The following is a 19,741-nucleotide window of genomic DNA, read 5'->3' as shown; positions in this document are numbered from 1 at the left end:
AAACAAAGCAGAATATGAGCAGAAAGAAGTGGTGTAGACCCCTGTTTTATTCAAACTGCTCTGAACCGTCAACAAACAGCTAACTGAGCAAACATATAAAGCCTAAGGTTAGCTCCATTTTATATGGTATTGCTTCATGGCCCACTTGGCGGCGCTATTTTATGATCTCTTGATGGACTGAGGGCAGAATGTATGCGGCAGTGATGATGACCTCTTGAGCTACAAATCCAACCGAATGCAATTGAAAGCAATCTAATGTTATGTCATGTAATGTAATGTATTCCAGTCTAATGAAATGTCATGCATCTGATCCTTTATTAGCTACCATTTACATTTTCACTGTGTACGTTGGGCTCCTAAAAACCAACCCATGTTTTTTCATTGGCCGACAGATAATGCAAACCACCAATCAGAAGTTCATGGATGTTCTGAACGAGTTGATCGACATGACGACCAGGGACCTGAGCAGGAACGAGCGGACCCAGTACGAGACTCTCATCACCATCCACGTTCACCAGAAGGACATCTTCGATGAGCTGGTGGGTGCAGCAGATAGGATGGATGAGATGGGAATCGCTGGTGTAGAGGACTCTCTGATTTTCAAATTCTCCTATTTCCTTCTTTGTTAGGTGAGCTTGAACATCCGATCCCCGCTGGACTTTGAGTGGCAGAAGCAGTCCCGCTTCTACTTCCAGGAAGACACGGACCGCTGCGTCATCCAGATCACCGACGTGGAGTTCGTCTACTGCAACGAGTACCTGGGCTGCACCGACCGCCTGGTCATCACCCCGCTCACAGACAGGTAGAGGCACACAGACAGGTGTTTAGATGTCATCACCCCACTCACAGACAGGTAGAGGCACACAGACAGGTGTTCAGAGGTCATCACCCCACTCACAGACAGGTAGAGGCACACAGACAGGTGTTTAGATGTCATCACCCCACTCACAGACAGGTAGAGGCACACAGACAGGTGTTCAGAGGTCATCACCCCACTCACAGACAGGTAGAGGCACACAGACAGGTGTTTAGATGTCATCACCCAAATCACAGACAGGTAGAGGCACACAGACAGGTGTTTAGAGGTAATCACCCCCCTCACAGACAGATACAGACATGCAAACGGCGCGCTTTTTGGCGCGAGTCGCTTTTTTATCATACATTTTGGGGACCTGTGTGGTTCGTGCAGATCCGAAGAGTTTTTCTTTTGGGGGGGGGGGGGGGGGGGGGGGGGGGGGGTCGATCGGTGCTCTGATTGACTGACCCCCGTGCCTTCGAGGTAAAGAAAAGTGATTCCGGAAATGATTTTGTTAGGGGACCAATCACAGCCCTTGCCGTCGCGTCAAAATATTGGATGCGCATGCGCACGGTAGAGCTTCGATCGGGCTCAGAAAATCAAGCCCGACCCCGAGCCCGTGCAAGTTCTGTCCGAGCCCGGCCCGACCCGACACATTAACTGTAATTAGGAGCCCTAGCCCGATTCAACTCGACAATTATTTTAACATATATGTAACTTTGTACACATTTGTTACTAGGCTTACTCAGCTAAATATATATGTAAGGGATAATGTATAGAACGCCGGTCATTATCGGGAAAATAAGACCCGACAGGGCGAACAGTACACCGACGCGCAGCGGAGGCGTCTTGCTTCGCCCTGAAGGTGAAGGGGCTTATTTTCGATAATGACCGGCGACGTTCTATACATGATCCCGCTTATTACACGGCTACTTGCCAAAACTAAAAAAATAACTTCACATGGTGCGCCTTTTTACAATTTATTCGTTACCAGCATTCATTCATCATTTTTTCACAATGTCTTGTTTTTAAAAGATTTATGATGACTTTATGCTCTGTAAGGTGACTTTGGGTGCCTTGAAAGGCGCCTCTAAATTAAATGTATTATTATTATTATTCGTAGTGTTGATCAGCAGAGCAATAATAAATTGTCCGCAAAGATGGTGACGTCCCTTAGCAACGGAAGACACTGGGGTTAACAAGTCACCGGACTAGCTTCCAAAGTGAACGGAGCGTTCCACGGCATTGAGAAGACCTGTGTAATAAAGGCCTATAATATTTCTGTTTATGGCATAGATTTCTCCTCAGATTAGGCCAATAAACCAATGATACAAATAAAAATAAAAACGCTCGATCAAAGGCCTGGCCTGACCCGGCCCGAGGATAGTGGTGGGAAATATCGGAGAAGGATGCACTTATTGTACAGCAGGACGCAGGGTGCAAGTGCAGTTGGAAGTGGTCATCATGGCTAATATTAGAAGGCACGATTATGCTGAATACAGTGAAGCATAACTTTCCACTGTCTGACTTTTTCAAATCTTTTTAGAAAAAAGGATGTGCTAAATGCACACTCTGCATTAAAGAAATTAATTATGCCAGCAGGGTGTACATGGGTGTACATGCCCTGTATGCACACTGTAAGGCAGACATTCATCGGAGGAAAGTGACAACAACAATAAGTACACAAAGTGTTGCACAGCTTCTCCGAAACCCTCTTCCAGAAACCCCCTAAGCAGCAGATAAGATCAGGGACAGTGCCAGGCCTACACTGCCAGTACCTGTACCTGTGATCACATATCCAATGCAGAGGTGTGTGTTTGTGAAATAAATTAACTTAGTTTAAAAAGTCACTTTAACTGAGTAACTAATATATTTATTATCTTTCTAGGCATATAGCATATAGCATAGGCCTTCTCATGATAATAGGATATCATGCCGTCATATTTTTTCAGACTTCGGGTAGCTCTCTCTTTTTTTGTCATACATGTGTTTGCATCCCTGCAGATAGGAGACACACCGACAGGTGTTTAGAGGTTATCACTCCCCTCATAGACAAATAGGAGGCACACAGACAGTCGAGACGCAGGTGAACTGCAGATTCAGATAGACACACCACAGAAATCTAAACAAAAGGTGTTCAGTCAAGGTGTGTGTAGTTATACAGGGGATGTCCAAGATAAGATCAAGTCATGTGACGTCTCATGATACCTGAGATAACTTTAAGATTGAACCTGATCAACAACATCAAGATCCAAAAACATACCGAAAAAAACCCCAGCTGAAACAAAACACGACAACCTTTGAAGGGTCCTTGTGTTGAGGTGTTGTTTCCTCTGTACAGGTGCTACATCACCCTGTCCCAGGCCCTGTGGATGGGTATGGGCGGGGCTCCGGCTGGGCCCGCAGGGACAGGTAAACCGCCAGCCACCACCGGCTCCCATGCCTCTGTCATACACACACATAGCAAATCAATCAACGCGCCCTTCATGATTCAATGAACGAATGGGCTGGAAAGACTGCGCTGTGTGAATATTCGTTTTGATTTGACTGCATCTGCCGCATGAGCCAATTTAGCTTTTAGACTGCTCCCGGCTGATTTCTGTCTTTCTTGATTGGTTTGGGGAATCCATCTTGCATGTTAATCGCAGATGTGTGAAATGCAAAACTTCTCAATGGCAGACCAAGTAGGGAGGGAGGAGTTAGAGAGGGATGGAGATGTTAAATGGGTAGTTTAGTTAAAAAATGTAGCTCTGTTCTGCTCTTTTTGGTTCTTTCCATTTACAATTCCCAAATCGTACCTATAACACCTTTTAATCCGTTTGAATGCCATTACATCCCTAATTCAACACAGGAAATTCAAATCCTAACTATGACCATGTTAGTAACACATGCATCATGAAATTATAGAATAAGCAGATTGTGTGTTGTTGAGACCAGTCCAAGGGGTCACTTCAATACATGTTTATACTGTGTGTGTCAGGTAAGACGGAGACCACCAAAGACATGGGTCGCTGTCTTGGGAAGTATGTAGTGGTCTTCAACTGTTCTGACCAGATGGACTACAGAGGACTGGGACGGATCTACAAAGGTAGGGAAACATGGAGTCATCTGATGTCCCCACAAAGCCAGATTTACGAGAAGTCTGTAAACTCTCATCAACTATCTATCCCTCTTTCTTTCTGTCTATCTATCTCAGTCTCTGTAACTCAGAGACTGAGAATTAGAGTAAAATTGGTAAAAAGTACTAGAAAAGGTGTAAACAAAGTATAGTACCACACACTCCCTCTCTCCAGGGCTGGCCCAGTCAGGAGCCTGGGGCTGCTTCGACGAGTTCAACCGTATCGAGCTGCCCGTGCTGTCTGTGGCAGCGCAGCAGATATACGTCGTCCTACTGTGCAAGAGGAACAAGAAGAAGCAGTTTGTCTTTACCGACGGGGATATTGTGGACATGGACCCTGAGTTTGGCATCTTCCTCACCATGGTAATCCGTGTTCCAACCTTTTGACCTAGCATCCATGATGTTAGATATTTAGATAACCATGACATATCGACCTGCAGACAGTGAATGGTGACTTGTGTAGGGCCGTTGCCGACGCAGTCGACAGTTCTCAGAGCCCTGCCGACTGCCCCCTCTGCTGCACATATGAATAAACTTTTGTTCAAAGTTTATTCATATCGAACGTGTCTTGTGTCCAAATAAGTCGACACTGCACTTCCTTGGGTCCCCAGCAATAAACACGCCTAGCGTGAACTACATCAGATGAACAATTGAGGGATATGCTATGGAAATACATTCATACACAGACAAACACAACGCAGATTCCTATCTAACACACATTCCGTCATGCAGACCGTATCGGAGTCAATTGCTCCTACTCTCCAGCAGCGTAGATAAATCTCAAATTTAATCGAAAAAGTGTGCCTCGCTTTTTGAAGGAGGGCGGGTTCATTAAGGATAGGGAGAGGGACGGGCGAGGAGCGGTGGTGTTCTTTCATTCAAAATGTTCAGCAAATCTTCCAGATTATACCTTGACTCTCTTGAGGACACAGGTCTGGGAGGGATCCTCAATGGTGAGGAGTGAGTTGACCTGAGCTGGTGATAAATGATGCCTACCTGTTAAAGAACGTGGGCTCATCCTCCCAGTCCTCCTCGTCTCCAGAACCCAGGCTACGCCGGGCGCCAGGAGCTCCCGGAGAACCTGAAGATCCAGTTCAGGACGGTGGCCATGATGGTGCCCGACCGCGCCATCATCATGAGGGTCAAGCTGGCCAGCGCCGGTTTCCGTGACAACCAGGTGCTCAGCCGGAAGTTCTTCACCCTCTACAAGCTGTGCGAGGAGCAGCTCTCCAAACAGGTAATAACGTCATGAAGAGTAGCACTAGTATTGATCCTAGTACTGATAGTGGGGCAGGATAGTCTAGTGGCCAGAATTTCAACTCCCAATGGAAAGGTTCTGGGTTCTATTGCCAATGTCCTAAGCCTAACTGCTTGGGTCGTTGAGCAATATGCCTAACCCATATCTGGTATTATTTTTTTTTCAAGATTTTCTTTTGCATTTTGATGCTTTATTCATGAAGATACAGCGAGTTAGAGAGGAGGGTATAATAATAATAATAATAATAATAATAATAGATTCAATTTATATAGCGCTTTTCTCACACTCAAAGCGCTTTACATAGGGACACAGCAATAGATAAACAAGAAAAAAGTTAGAGTTGATCGGGCTAGGGTTGGTGAGTTATCTAGGGTTAGGCAGAGGAGAAGAGATGAGTCTTGAGGCGGGACTGGAAGATGGTGAGGGACTCAGAGTCATGAATATGTTGGGGGAGGGGGTTCCAGAGCCTGGGAGTTGCCCTGGAGAAGGCTCTGTCACCAAGGCTGTGGAGTTTTGATGTGTGGGTGGAGAGGAGACTGGCTGAGGAGGATCTGAGGGCCCGGGGGGGTTGGTAGAGGGAGAGAAGGTCAAAGAGATATGGGGGGGCCAAATGGTGGATGGCTTTGTAGGTGAGGACCAGGAGTTTGTATAGGAGAGAGAGGGGGGACATGCAGCCAATGACCACTGGCAGGATTCAAACCTCTGCTCGCTGCCGTAAGGACATAGCCATAATGGTCCTCGGGGCGCCATATCTGGTCTTCAATGAATAGATATAGACTAGATATATGTGTATATCTATAGCTCACTGTGAGCTGCTTTGAATAAGAGCATACTAAAAAACACTGTTCTTGAACCTTATTAACCTGTATGACCGTCTTAACTTAAATAACCTTATTAAAGGTAACTTTATGAGGTTTTCTGACATTAATATGACTTCCCCTAGCCTGCCTATGGTCCCCCAGTAGCTAGCAATGGCGTAACAAGCACTAGGGAGTAGGTATCCTGCTATGCCTTTGAAAAATGAAAGCTCTGACGCTCCGATTTCAAATTTGGCCCCATTTGTCGTCATAAGGGGCCAAGTTACCTCCCCTTTCTCTGCCTTACCCGCCCAGAGAATTTGGCCCGCCAATGAGACATAATTCGAATATCAAAAACATAAATCAATATTCGAAAAAATATTAGGCAGCCCTTAAAATTCAAACCTGTTATGGGCATTATTTTTTGTAAATGTCTTTGCTTGAACGTTGTTTTCAATTCAGATTCCGAGGCTTTTTCAGGCCTGGTGAAGTTGCAAATTGTGAGCTCATTAGCAAGGCTATGATTGGTCATCTGGGCTCCTGTAGGTGGCGTTGCGTCCCAAGGCACCTCCAACGCGGGGCAGTGGTGTCTCGGCGCTGCCGCTGCCCGCGCGGCCGGAGGCACCACCGCCTCGGCAGCGGGCAGCCAGGCTCCGGCGGGAGACAATCGCGGGCAACAATCCCTTTCTCCTCCATGTCGCGGTTCAGTCTACTTCAGATTGATGTGAAAGTGGAAGAACCAGAGACGTCGGAGAATCCGACGCAGTCGTTTGAGATTCATATTATCGTCTGGAGGCGCACACAGCTTTTGGCCGTGATAATATCTATTATATGATATAGATTAGGGATGGGCGTGAGGAATCGATTACTCGAGTACTCCTCGTTACAAATGAACTCGGTTGGTGGACAGGCAAACTCGAGTTTGCATATACACACACAGACACGTTTTCTGAAGCAAGTATATCAATTTTCTGTGTGGCGCCACCGGCGCGTGCCGTGTGCACAAAGCAAATGAAATGCATCAAATGTCTGTGTGGCGCGTGCCGTGCCGTGTGCATAATGCCAGAATTAAAAAAGTTAAGAGATGGCGGTAAAAGCAAAGCGCTGCGAAGTATTGAAATACTTTACAGAAATAGGAGATGGTAAGGTGAAATGTAAAATATGCCAAGCGAAATTGAGCTACCAGAGTACTACAAGTACTATGCGGCAAAATATGCTCCTGAAACACAACGGTGAGTTCGGGAAAGCAGACCCGCAGAAACCAAGTGTGTCGGCTATTTTCACCACCGCAAGACGCAGCTGTAATCCCGGCCGTGTAGAAGATCGCGACGCGAGTATTTTTTTAGTTAATTTGCTGCCGTTTTATTTGCAGCTTTAAATTATTTGCATTGGTTAGCCTAATTGTTTCGGTTTAATTTTTTAAAAACGTTACAGGACTTTGTTCGTAGTGTTTTAAATTGTGAGACGCATATTTCTTTTTGTAAGGAAAATGCGTTTTCAACGTTTGCAAAAATAAATAATGAATACTCTGATAACTCTGACTGTTGATTGAGAATAAGCATTACATGTGTAGCAAGGTAATGAGCGCGGGGAGACCAGTTTCCTTTGTCCCTTTTGTTGGGAGCTCTTTTATTTAATAAAGCAAACTTAAGACAGGCTCCAAAACTATATCATAACGGTCGATCCATGCGCTTCCTGGTTCTGTCGAGGTTGAGCACAGTCTCTCGATCTCTCTCTCTCTCAGGTAACCTCTCTCTCAGGTAACGTCTCTCTCCTACTGCAACACAAAGCAGGCACATAGATACACATTCCCTGATTGGACCTGACCGCGGGCACCTGCTCGCAACCAGGTCCATCCCCCCCAGCCGATCTGGTGTGTTCCCAACCGTCCCCTACCTCCCCCTGCAGGCCAGACGTCGCACGTCCCCCCCCTAAACATGTTTGGTTGGTAATATTGCCGTTCATCATTAGGACTATTCCTGCCCCAGATGTGTTGCATTCTAAAAATAGATTAGATCAAACGAGTACTCGATTGATCCTCGAGGAATTCATTCAATCACTCGAGTTTGGAACTTACTACTCGTGCCTATCCCTATTATAGATATCTATGTATAATATTATATTATTTAGATATAGAGCTCCAGGACTCCCGCCGGAGCACCGGGAGTGTTATTTGCAGAACGCGGCCAAAAGCTGTGTGCGCCTCGCCATTGCGATACATTCACTGTAAACATGAGCACATGGTACCGTTGCCTCAAGCTGCTCAGGGCCACATCCCCTCCCTTACCTTGACCCGCCTCTAAAAAACGTTAGTTTTCAGCCCCACGTCATTGTGGGACTGGATCGTAGTGGCTGTAATTCTGCACCAAGGCTGAATTTCTCGAACGTCTTCAAGTACTGTATTAGGAGCCCACTAACACCTATATAAAAGCATCCATAAAGTAGCATGCCATGGGACCTTTAACCTATACAACCTGATATTTATCTATTTAACCTTTTAACCTTAATCATTTATATTCAACTTCATTATTGCATACAACTTAGATTCTTCTCCCCTGTGTCTCTGGGTCCAGGTCCACCAGGACTTTGTATAGTTGTCACGGTGTATATTATGGTGTATATTTGAAGCCTATCTCCCCTGTGTCTCCGGATCCAGGTCCATTATGACTTTGGCCTGAGGAACATCCTGTCGGTTCTGAGGACCCTGGGATCCGTGAAGAGATCCAACCCCACTGAACCAGAGAAGACTGTTGTCATGAGGGTCCTCCGGGACATGAACCTCTCCAAGCTGGTGTGTGCGTGTGTCTGTGTTTTTTTGTGTTTATCTGTTTGTATGTATTAGTGTTTATGTGTGTGTGTTATTTGTGTTTACCTGTGTGTGTGTGTTAGTGTTTGCGTGTATGTGTGTGTGTCATTCTACCTGAATGTATGAATGTATTTGTTTATCTGTGTGTGTGTGGGTGGGTGGGTGGGTGGGTGGGTGGATATGTGTGTGTGTGATACATATGGTCTTGACCTTCACTTTGATTTCATAAGGTATTAAAGAATTTCCAATCATACTCCGGTTCCATTGTTCTGCCTGTGTGCAGGTGGACGAGGACGAGCCCTTGTTCCTCAGTTTGATCAACGATCTGTTCCCTGGAATCGGTAGGTCCTCACCCCTGGGTTTACCAATTTTCTTTTGTATTATTATAGATAATCCACCTTTCTCCTCTCCTGTTACTCCTCTTCCTCCATCCCCGCTGCTGTTACTCCTCTTCCCTCCTCTCCTGTTACTCCTCTTCCCTCCTCTCCTGTTACTCCTCTTCCCTCCTCTCCTGTTACTCCTCTTCCCTCCTCTCCTGTTACTCCTCTTCCCTCCTCTCCTGTTACTCCTCTTCCCTCCTCTCCTGTTACTCCTCTTCCCTCCTCTCCTGTTACTCCTCTTCCCTCCTCTCCTGTTACTCCTCTTCTCTCCTCTCCTGTTACTCCTCTTCCCTCCTCTCCTGTTACTCCTCTTCCCTCCTCTCCTGTTACTCCTCTTCCCTCCTCTCCTGTTACTCCTCTTCTCTCCTCTCCTGTTACTCCTCTTCCCTCCTCTCCTGTTACTCCTCTTCCCTCCTCCCCTCTCCCCTCCTCTTCCCTCCTCTCCTCTCCTGTTACCACTCTTCCCTCCTCTCCTGTAACTCCTCTTCCCTTCTCTCCTCTCCTGTAACTCCTCTTCCCTCCTTCCCTCTCCTGTTACTCCTCTACCCTCCTCCCCTCTCCCCTCCTCTTCCCTCCTTCCCTCTCCTGTTACTCCTCTACCCTCCTCCCCTCTCCCCTCCTCTTCCCTCCTCCCTTCTCCTGTTACTCCTCTTCCCTCCTCTCCTGTTGCTCCTCTTCTCTCCTCCACTCTCCTCCTTAGTGTTGGACAAAGCAGGTTATCCAGAATTAGAGGCAGCTCTCAATCACCAGACGGAGGTAGCTGGTTTGATACCCCATCCTCCCTGGATCCTCAAACTGGTGCAGCTTTATGAGACACAGCTCGTGCGACACGGTGTGTGTGTGTGTGTGTGTGTTATAATATGCCTTGTTTGTACATTTGTATGTTTTTGTGTAATGTTGTAGATGTTGATGAGTGAGGAAGTTGTGTGTGTCTGTGTGTGTGTGTTTGTGTCTTTCTACCTGAATGTATCTACATGTGTGTGTGTGTGTGTGTGTGTGTGTGTGTGTGTGTGTGTGTGTGTGTGTGTGTGTGTGTGTGTGTGTGTGTGTGTGTGTGTGTGTGTGTGTGTGTGTATGTGTTGGTCACAATCTCCTTGAATGTCTAAATGATTGTCTGTGTGTGTGTGTGTCTGTGTTTATCTGTTTGTGTGTGTGTTTTTATCTGTGTGTGTGTGTGTGTGTTTATGTGTGTGTGTGTGTGTGTGTGTGTGTGTGTGTGTGTGTGTGTGTGTGTGTGTGTGTGTGTGTGTGTGTGTGTGTGTGTGTGTGTGTGTGTGTGTGTGTGTGTGTGTGTGTGTGTGTGTTTATCTGTGTGTGTGTGTTTCCATCAGGTATGATGACCCTGGGTCCGAGCGGCGCGGGGAAGTCCACCTGCATCAGCACCATGATGAAGGCCATGACGGAGTGTGGCGCGCCCCACAGGGAGATGAGGATGAACCCCAAGGCCATCACCGCGCCCCAGATGTTTGGCTCGCTGGACGTCAGTACCAACGACTGGACCGACGGCATCTTCTCCACCCTCTGGAGGAAGACGCTGAAGGCCAAGAAGGTGAGGCTGTTGGTTTGAGGCCAGGGCAGCCCTTGCCTTCCAACTAGGGGTGGGACAAAATATCAATGTGGCGATATATCGTCGCCCCTCCTCGTGCGATACGAGAATCGATTTACTGGCGCCAAATATTGTTTTAAAAACTGTCTATTTTTTTAGTATTTCACGCTGCCTAACTTCAGAAAGGTTCCTCTCTCTTTTTCTCTCTCTATCTCTCTCTCTCTCTCTCTCTCTCTCTCTCTCTCTCTCTCTCTCTCTCTCTCTCTCTCTCTTAAATAAGCACATAGAAATAGATGCACACACTCTTTTTTTATAGCCGAGCAGGACAGAAGGAAGGACAGAGCAACCAGCTCTAAAATATGAGTCTTTGTAGAAACATGACTTAACGACAAACTTATATTGTAATATTGATGTTGTGTGTGTGTTATCCAGGGGGAAAACATATGGATCGTCCTGGACGGTCCAGTGGACGCAATCTGGATCGAGAACCTAAACTCGGTTCTGGATGACAATAAAACGTTAACCCTGGCCAACGGAGACCGAATCGCCATGTCTCCATGCTGCAAGGTGAACCACTGCCCCCTGCTGCTGTGTGTTTCCAACTTGTAACAGTAATTAGTCTCCTGTCAATGTATTAAGTATTTTCACGTCAACATTTGACATGAAGTATGACAAAATTATGTGAGCTTTCTGGGCGATTATTATTCCAATTGGGAGTACTAATACAGACAGGACATTAATCCGGTGTTTTCAAAGTTTTTCTGTTTTTTCTTCGGTTTTTATTTTGTTATTGTACTTGTTATTTTATTAAACATTAATGTTTTCTCTATCTAGCTATGCTATATATGTGTATTATCATGTGTAAATTATGTTAATGTTGAACAGTTTAATATAGAATAAGTACATTAAGAAGATACATTGTTTTTTAGATGGTTGTCAAACCCAAGCGTGTTGTTTCTTTTGGACAACCCTTTATCGACACATTTCTGAAAACCACCCTTCCTTAGGTGGTGTTTGAGCCCCACAACATCGACAACGCCTCCCCAGCCACGGTGTCCCGCAACGGGATGGTCTTCATGAGCTCCTCTGTGCTGGACTGGAGGCCCATCCTGCAGGCCTGGCTACAGGCCCTGCCCCAAACCCAGGCCCAGCCCCTACAGGAGTGCTTCAATGGATCTTACCAGGTGGGGAGGAGAGGAGTAGAGAGGAGGAGAGAGGGAGAGGACTAGGGAGAGGACTAGAGAGGGAGGTTAGGGAGAGGAGAGTGGAGAGGTAAGGAGAGGGTACAGGAGAAGGGCTGTAAAGGAAAGGAGTAGCAGAGAAGATGACAGGAGAGGAGTTGAGGGGGTAAATGGAGGATAACATTGGACAGGAAATTCTGAGATGAATGAACAGAGAATACAATGATATAGAATGAGGATTTTGATGGAGAATAGATTAGACAGGAAAGAAAGGGAGGCATGGAATCATATAAATGTTATGACACATGACTGGTGAACAGGTTGAATTTATTATGTGGCCGTTGATGTCCTCAACCGTCCTCCTCTGTCTCCTTCAGGATCTGGTGGACTTTGTCTCCACGGCTGTTTCTCCTAAAATGCAGGTCTTGGAGTGTATGTACATCAAGCAGACCATCGATCTTCTGCAGGTACCGTAACGCCTTTGTACAGGTGCCTTTACTATTATTATTTGAATAGCTGCACCATGGATTATTTCCCTTTCTGTATTTTATCGTTTATGATATGTCCTATTTTCTGGGTCTCTATATGCATCTTTGTGTGTGTGTGTGTGTGTGTGTGTGTGTGTGTGTGTGTGTGTGTGTGTGTGTGTGTGTGTGTGTGTGTGTGTGTGTGTGTGTGTGTGTGTGTGTGTGTGTGTGTGTGTGCATGTGTTTTCCAGGGCCTTCTCCCTGCCTCGGAGGAGAAACAGCGTAGCCGTGGCGACCTGGGACGGCTGTTTGTGTTTGCAGTCATGTGGTCGCTGGGAGCTCTGCTGGAACTGGAAGATAGAGCCAAGTTAGAGGCCTTCTTAAAGGTACACGTGCACACACACATGTACACGCAAATCCACACGCACACACTCACAGTACAACTTGATCTGTACACCAATTGTGTTTGTATATTTTCAGTAATCCCCCTCTTTGTTCTATTCTAAAGGGTCACCGTACATGCCCTGACCTGCCCAAGACCGAGCAGGACCAAACCATCTTTGAGTTCACGGTCAACAGCAAGGGAGACTGGGAACACTGGTGCCACAAGGTCTGAGCCCCATGTATAAACACAAAGACCTGTTCTGTCTATTTCCTCTGTGTTTGTAGAATATCTCTCCACATATCTAGCAGTAGATTTGAGTGTACTGAGTGAGAAGGGGACGGTTCATGGTTTCCTTCCTCACCTACCCTTTATTAAGGCATTGGCTTCATTTTTACAAGCCGTTACAACCCTATTGGTGACTCCAGTGTTTTCGAATAACAAAGTCATCAACTGTATTTCTCCAGATACCATTTTGTAGTCAAAAGCCTAATATCTTCCAATATGCACCTCAACATAATGGTTAGAGTTCCCTCAAGTCTTAAAACGAGGGATGCTTGTACTGATGATGTTTCTTATCCGGTTCCTCCACATCTCCAGGTCCCGGAGTACCTGTACCCCGCAGACAGCGTGCCGGACTACGGCGGCATCCTGGTGCCCAACGTGGACAACGTGCGGACAGACTTCCTGATCCAGACCATCATGAAGCAGGGCAAGGCCGTCCTGCTCACCGGGGAACAGGGCACCGCCAAGACCGTCATGATCCGGGTCAGTCCGGGAGAGGGAGAGATGCCACGCATGGGGGCGGCATGTGGCTCAGGAGGGAGAGCGGCTTGACTGGTAACCTCGACTGGAGTGTCGAGGTGTCCCTGAGCAAGACACCTCACCCGAACTGCTCCTGACGAGCTGGCTATCGTCTTGCATGTTTGACACCGCCGTCGGTGTGTGAATGTGTGCATGAATGGGTGATTGTTGGGCCATATTGTACAGCACTTTGAGTGGCCACTGGTTAGAGAAGCGCTGTATAAATGCAGTGTATTTATAATTTAATTAGTTTATTTACCATGTTTTGGTGCTTCATTGCCCTTATGTGCTGATGGCAAATGTGTTTCAGAGGGGAAGCCCAATGGTACACAACTGTAGAATCAATTGTTTTTTATTGTGTATCTACTTGTGTCTATGGATTTGTTTTATTGGAAATAATTTTTTATTTGTAGGCCCATGCAGGAAATAGTTGTATTAAATCCAATATTGAATAAATAACATTCAATGCTCAGAAATATACTTGGTATATCATATATATTATTGACCCTATACTATTCTAATTGGTTCATATTATTTTATAGTTGACTACTTTTTCAATAAGTAGCCAGGTTGAAGTCCCGGCTAGTTTTATTAGGTTTATTAACATAAGGATTATAGCAGCAGCTGCCAACTCTCTCCAATACGTCTCCCTTTCCAGGGCTACACCAACAAGTTTGACCCTGAGCTGCAGATCAGCAAGGGGGTCAACTTCTCGTCCGCCACGCTGCCCAACATGTTCCAGAGGAACGTGGAGAGCTACATCGACAAGCGCATGGGCACCACCTACGGCCCTCCGGCCGGCAAGAAGATGACCATCTTTGTAGATGACATCAACATGCCCATCATCAATGAATGGGGAGACCAGGTCTGGTTAGACTGCGTGGTCACTCTGCGCCCATCATGTTTTAGTATTGTGCTGTTTATCTCTCTGCTTATCCGTTTCCAATAGAAGATACTTTTGGTCTCTGCAGTTCAATCTGAGGTCCAAACAGAGATTTACTTAAAGATGAACAATAAAGATACCTAAGTTCAGGAAAAGATCAAACAAGCATTTTCTTCTGTTTAGAAAATTCTTGTGTGATTTCTATTAGCGGTTTTCCACCAATCAGATTGTTATATCCCTGCTCTCTGTATCCTTCAGATAACCAATGAGATTGTGCGGCAGCTGATGGAGCAGGGGGGTTTCTACAGTTTGGACCGACCGGGGGAGTTCACCACTGTAGTGGACATTAAGGTACTGGGAGTTGGCAAAAGGGAGTTGTGGTTTGTTTACTTAATAATTAAATGAATACATAAATAACCAAGGTAAAGCACTACATTGGTAAATAAAGAAATAGATAAATGAAGATCAAAAACTTATCACACATTTTGTGATACTAGGATTACTGTTGCATGCTATACAGTTAAAATAACTGTTTATCCCAACTGCATCTGCATATTAATTGTCCTGCTAGCAGACTGTTGTGTGTATGACATGAACACATGACTCCTCTTGAATGAACACATGAATCCCCTGGTGGTTTCCAGCTGATCGCTGCCATGATCCACCCGGGCGGCGGGAGGAACGACATCCCTCAGAGGCTGAAGCGGCAGTTCTCCATTTTCAACTGCACCTTGCCCTCCAACACCTCCATAGACAAAATCTTCTGCACCCTGGCCCAGGGCTACTTCTGCCCAGAGAGGGGCTTCCCCGAGGGCGTGTGTTCGCTGGCCGGCGCCTTGGTCCCCACCACCAGGAAGATGTGGCAGGCCATCAAGGCCAAGGTACTGACGTAGCGAGAGAGTCTTCCGTTGCGATATTAATTTGCTGTTCATTGTCGTTGTTCTCTTTTGTGTGGTCGTCTGGACTTGGCTGGGCAGCAATTGATTTTCAAAATATGGTTGCAGCATTCTGCAGAGTGATGCTCACGTTCTCATCAGATTTTTCAACATTGTTATACTCTCTATTTTGGCTCAAGAAAGTTTTGATAGTTACACTTTCCTTGGGTGCCACCAATGTTTTTTTTTTGCAGATTTCTTAGTTTGTCATGAGATTAAATTCCCTCCCCCTAGGGCCTCAATCACGCTTGGAAAAGGTTTCCAGCGTGATTGAGGCCAGACCGATCTGCAGAGAGCAACAGAATGTGCTCTCTGCAGAGCACAGGACTGGAATTCTCCTTGATCCGTTTTTTGGTTTCTGAATCACAGGGATAAAGGTCTCACAATTGTTTTCTCTGCTCTGCTCTTGCGTCTCACTGCATCCTCATCATGTGCTCTCCTCTCCTCACACCTCTCCGTCTCTCATCCTCCCTTCACATTTTCTCTCTCATCCTCTCCTCTCTTGTATACTCCAGATGCTGCCCTCACCTGCCAAGTTCCACTACATATTCAACCTGAGGGACTTGAGTCGCATATGGCAGGTTGGGAGCACAGCACAAACAAAGAAACATACAATATTTGTCCTTTGCGAACCATCATACAGAACAGATTCAAGTTGTGCTTTACCTTGTCCCAGCTTGTCTCTCCTACATTTGTGAGCTGGTTATCCTACCATCATGTGACTGAAGAAAAGGTGGTTCTCTGTGTTTGTTCTGGTTCTCCTCAGAGGGTTCTGAACAGAAGGCGGTTCTCTGTGTTGGGTTCTGTTTAGGGGGTTCTGAACAAAAGGTGTTTTTCTGTGTTGGCTCTGGTTCTGTTCAGGGGATTCTGGCGGTAAAATCAGAAGTGTGTCAGAGCCCAGAGATTCTGGCCGCTCTATTCCACAACGAGTGCTCCCGGGTCATCTCCGACCGCTTCATCGACGCCAAAGACACCGAAGTCTTTGAAGCCATCATGGAGAAGGTGAGTGGCTCCGTGTACCTATGAGTATGCCTGTTTGCATGTGTGTGTGTTTGTGTTTTTGTTTGAGTTTCGAGCTCTCACGGATTTGTGCAGATCACAGTGGAGGATCATGGGATAGCAGTGACTGAGCATGTGCAGTGGAACAGCTACTTTGTGGACTTTCTGCAAGAGGCGCCGGAGGCGACGGGGGAGGAGGGCGAGGATGTAGAGCTGGACGCCCCCAAGGTCTGCTTGTTTGTTGTTTGTTAGTTTGTTTGATTATTTCATGGTATCGTCTGCCCTCCGACATTATGAATATATCGTATACTGTGTCTTCCCTACAGGTGTATGAGCCAATCGAATCACTGGATTCCCTGGAAGCGCGCCTGACCACCTTCCAGCAGCAGTACAACGAGGCTGTGAGGGGCGGAGCCATGGACCTGGTTTTCTTCAAGGTAAAACAAACCAAACAAGTCATTCAATCAATGCATCCATCAATAAATCGCTTAATTGATCAGTCATCGTGCAAGCTCTAAAGCCTTAACCCCCCCATCAAATTGAGTGCTAAGTCAACCATGCATTGATCGATTGGTCTTGTCTTGATCGATCTGTGTCGTCTGTTTCTAAAAAACTGTTTGCAGGATGCAATCTCCCACCTGATCAAGATCTCACGCATCCTGCGGACCCCCCAGGGCAACGCACTGCTGGTGGGGGTGGGGGGCTCAGGGAAGCAGAGTCTGACCCGACTGGCCTCCTTCATCGCTGGCTACCAGACCTTCCAGATCACCCTCACCAGGTCTCAACAGATATACACAGACACTGATGGGACTCTCCACAGTTATATAGGATGATTACACATGGATTGTACGTTGTGCATCCCGACAGTTAATGAATGCACTTATGTATGTTGTACGTCATGGCCCTTAATGTACTCACTTATTGTATGTTGTTCGTCATGGCACTTAATGTACACACTTATTGTATGTTGTACATCCTGGCACTTAATGTACGCACTTATTGTATGTCGTACCTACAATAGTTATAGTAGCATCTAGCTATCTTTGTCGGAACGGGAATGGGTTAACCTGGCGATTGTTAGTGCTTTGCCCTTTGTTCTATGAACATCCTTACTGTTACGACAGCGATATATAGTTTCACCTTCTTCTGACTAAGGTATATTTAGGGCTAAACGCCCTAAATATAAATGTACAGGTACATTTGTTTGCATGTGCAATATGTTGTTGATGTTGTGGTGGGTACGTCTTGCAGGACGTACAACTGCAGCAACCTCCTGGAGGACCTTAAGATTCTGTACCGCATCGCCGGACAGCAGGGGAAGGGCGTCACCTTCCTCTTTACAGACAACGACATCAAGGACGAGGCCTTTCTAGGTATTTGGTTGACTGACAGGAAGCTAGACCAACAAGCCTGACTCCCAGTGTTCCTGTCTCTATCTGTTTTCCTTGATCCTGTCTCCATCCTTTGTTGAAAAGTTTGTTGCATGGGATTTTCATTCCTTTTATCCTCCTCCTCCCCCTTCCCCACCTCTTATCCTCTCTTTTTGCGACCACAACCTCCTCGTCCTCTCCTCTCCTCCACTCCTTCTCCTCCACTCCTCCTCCTTGTCCTTGTCCTACTCCTCAGAGTACATGAACAACGTCCTGGCCAGTGGGGAGGTGTCCAACCTGTTTGCCCGGGACGAGTTGGATGAGATCACGCAGGACCTCATCGCCCCCATGAAGCGCCAACTCCCCCGCATCCCGCCCACCATGGAGAACCTCTACGACTTCTTCCTGTCCCGTGTCCGCAGCAACCTCCATGTCGTCCTCTGCTTCTCGCCGGTCGGGGAGAAGTTCCGCAGTCGTGCGTTGAAGGTGAGACGGAAACAGCAGCGTGGATGTGATTTGCGCGTTGGTCTTCTAAAAAAAAGAAAGTGAGCAAAGTACAAAGGCATCTATGTCATCTGTTTGTGCGTTACAGCAGCAAGGAATCTACAGTGGATCATACAGTTTACTTAATAATTACAGAATATTTAATGGCATTAATGAGCAGGTAGGGGACAGACCTCTGATTACAGGGCAGGGCATTCGGGTTCGAACCCGAAACCTTGGTAGTCTATTGTTAGGGGGCTTAACCCCTACCTCCTCTGCCATAACAGCTGTCCCTGAGTGTCCCTGAATTCATTGTATGTTGCTCTGGAGAAATGTGCCTCGCTAAATGACCATGATCCAGTCCTGAGGTGCTTGTTGATGCGTGTTTCTCCAAAGTTCCCAGCACTCATCTCCGGCTGCACAGTGGACTGGTTCCAGCGTTGGCCCCGGGACGCCCTGGTGGCCGTGGCGCATCACTTCCTGTCTCAGTTCAAGGACTTCCGCTGCTCAGAGGAAGTGAAGAGTAGCGTGGTGGCGACCATGGGGACCTTCCAGGTAGAAGCGTCTATGATCACATGCAAAACTCTGGTTCCTTTTACTGATGTTTAATGCAGTATTCCATATCTCAAAGAACAGAACATTCAGTTCCCTACTTTGTTATACACGGCTAAATTAACCTAAACAACGTGCCATGGAAAACAGAAGTTAGAACAAACATAGCTTATCGCTTTAATACAAATGAAAGAAACCATAATACTGACCACTTTGTCTGCTTGTCTACCAACCCATCGTCAATAATTAAAATACTGTCTTCCACTATTTTCACACGTATTGCAACAAAAGCCACTAAGCATGAAAAGAAGCAAGGCCACAAGACCGCCTTACAAGACCATACAGCCACTACTGGAAACGAAACCACTGTAGAAAACAATGATTGCAACATTATATATAAGTGGTTATGACTGCATTTACAGTCTGAATGAAAGTATATGTGGGGTTATGTTTCGCTTAATTCATGAAAGTTATTCTAAACCATTGATGATTCTTTTTGACTGGAGGATAGAGACAGATTGATAAGTGCATACGTGTGTTACGTTTATAAGCATGTATGTATGCCTTTTTTTCATACAAATGTGTTATAATAAGTGAGTCCTTGAACACCGGCACTCAGGACCTGGTGGCAGAGAAGTGTACAGAGTACTTTGACCGGTTCCGCCGGCAGACCTACGTCACGCCAAAGTCCTATCTATCCTTCATCGATGGCTACAAAATCATCTACTCTGAGAAGATCTCCTACGTGGGCATGCTGGCAGAGCGCATGAAGACAGGTTTGTGGCATTTATGATTCATATATTTTTTCGATTAGGTACAGTTGGAAACAACACCATCTAAGAATAAATCATTAAACTAATCAGGACAACTCATCAATCAATCAATCCATTATTCTTCAAAAACCTATCAATGACTTATCCTATAATATAAACATTTGGTTTTTCTGATGTATAAAAATATGAAACCCTTGATATGACACAGAGC

At 46.2% G+C, this 19,741-nt stretch overlaps 1 protein-coding gene across 1 annotated transcript in view; it reads left to right on the top strand.

The window, feature by feature from the left end:
- dnah5l (dynein, axonemal, heavy chain 5 like) overlaps nucleotides 1–19,741 on the top strand; it is a 74,864-nt gene that overhangs the window by 37,248 nt on the left and 17,875 nt on the right. The window contains exons 44-71 of the mRNA XM_030349012.1: nucleotides 393–539; nucleotides 630–802; nucleotides 3,138–3,208; nucleotides 3,777–3,884; nucleotides 4,090–4,277; nucleotides 4,957–5,151; nucleotides 8,626–8,760; nucleotides 9,059–9,116; nucleotides 9,856–9,987; nucleotides 10,487–10,704; nucleotides 11,134–11,268; nucleotides 11,709–11,885; nucleotides 12,260–12,349; nucleotides 12,601–12,735; nucleotides 12,858–12,959; nucleotides 13,332–13,499; nucleotides 14,194–14,400; nucleotides 14,677–14,769; nucleotides 15,063–15,299; nucleotides 15,869–15,934; nucleotides 16,215–16,355; nucleotides 16,449–16,580; nucleotides 16,679–16,789; nucleotides 16,976–17,130; nucleotides 17,604–17,725; nucleotides 17,979–18,208; nucleotides 18,602–18,760; nucleotides 19,377–19,533. Of these exons, the coding sequence (XP_030204872.1) occupies nucleotides 393–539; nucleotides 630–802; nucleotides 3,138–3,208; nucleotides 3,777–3,884; nucleotides 4,090–4,277; nucleotides 4,957–5,151; nucleotides 8,626–8,760; nucleotides 9,059–9,116; nucleotides 9,856–9,987; nucleotides 10,487–10,704; nucleotides 11,134–11,268; nucleotides 11,709–11,885; nucleotides 12,260–12,349; nucleotides 12,601–12,735; nucleotides 12,858–12,959; nucleotides 13,332–13,499; nucleotides 14,194–14,400; nucleotides 14,677–14,769; nucleotides 15,063–15,299; nucleotides 15,869–15,934; nucleotides 16,215–16,355; nucleotides 16,449–16,580; nucleotides 16,679–16,789; nucleotides 16,976–17,130; nucleotides 17,604–17,725; nucleotides 17,979–18,208; nucleotides 18,602–18,760; nucleotides 19,377–19,533 (4,042 nt within the window). The remainder of the gene's footprint in view (nucleotides 1–392; nucleotides 540–629; nucleotides 803–3,137; nucleotides 3,209–3,776; nucleotides 3,885–4,089; nucleotides 4,278–4,956; nucleotides 5,152–8,625; nucleotides 8,761–9,058; nucleotides 9,117–9,855; nucleotides 9,988–10,486; nucleotides 10,705–11,133; nucleotides 11,269–11,708; nucleotides 11,886–12,259; nucleotides 12,350–12,600; nucleotides 12,736–12,857; nucleotides 12,960–13,331; nucleotides 13,500–14,193; nucleotides 14,401–14,676; nucleotides 14,770–15,062; nucleotides 15,300–15,868; nucleotides 15,935–16,214; nucleotides 16,356–16,448; nucleotides 16,581–16,678; nucleotides 16,790–16,975; nucleotides 17,131–17,603; nucleotides 17,726–17,978; nucleotides 18,209–18,601; nucleotides 18,761–19,376; nucleotides 19,534–19,741) is intronic.

The sequence above is a fragment of the Gadus morhua genome, chromosome 23 (assembly GCF_902167405.1).
Source record: "Gadus morhua chromosome 23, gadMor3.0, whole genome shotgun sequence".
In the NCBI taxonomy this organism is placed as follows: domain Eukaryota; kingdom Metazoa; phylum Chordata; class Actinopteri; order Gadiformes; family Gadidae; genus Gadus; species Gadus morhua.
Note: the sequence above shows the minus strand (reverse complement) of the source record. Positions and strands in the feature narration are given on the sequence as shown.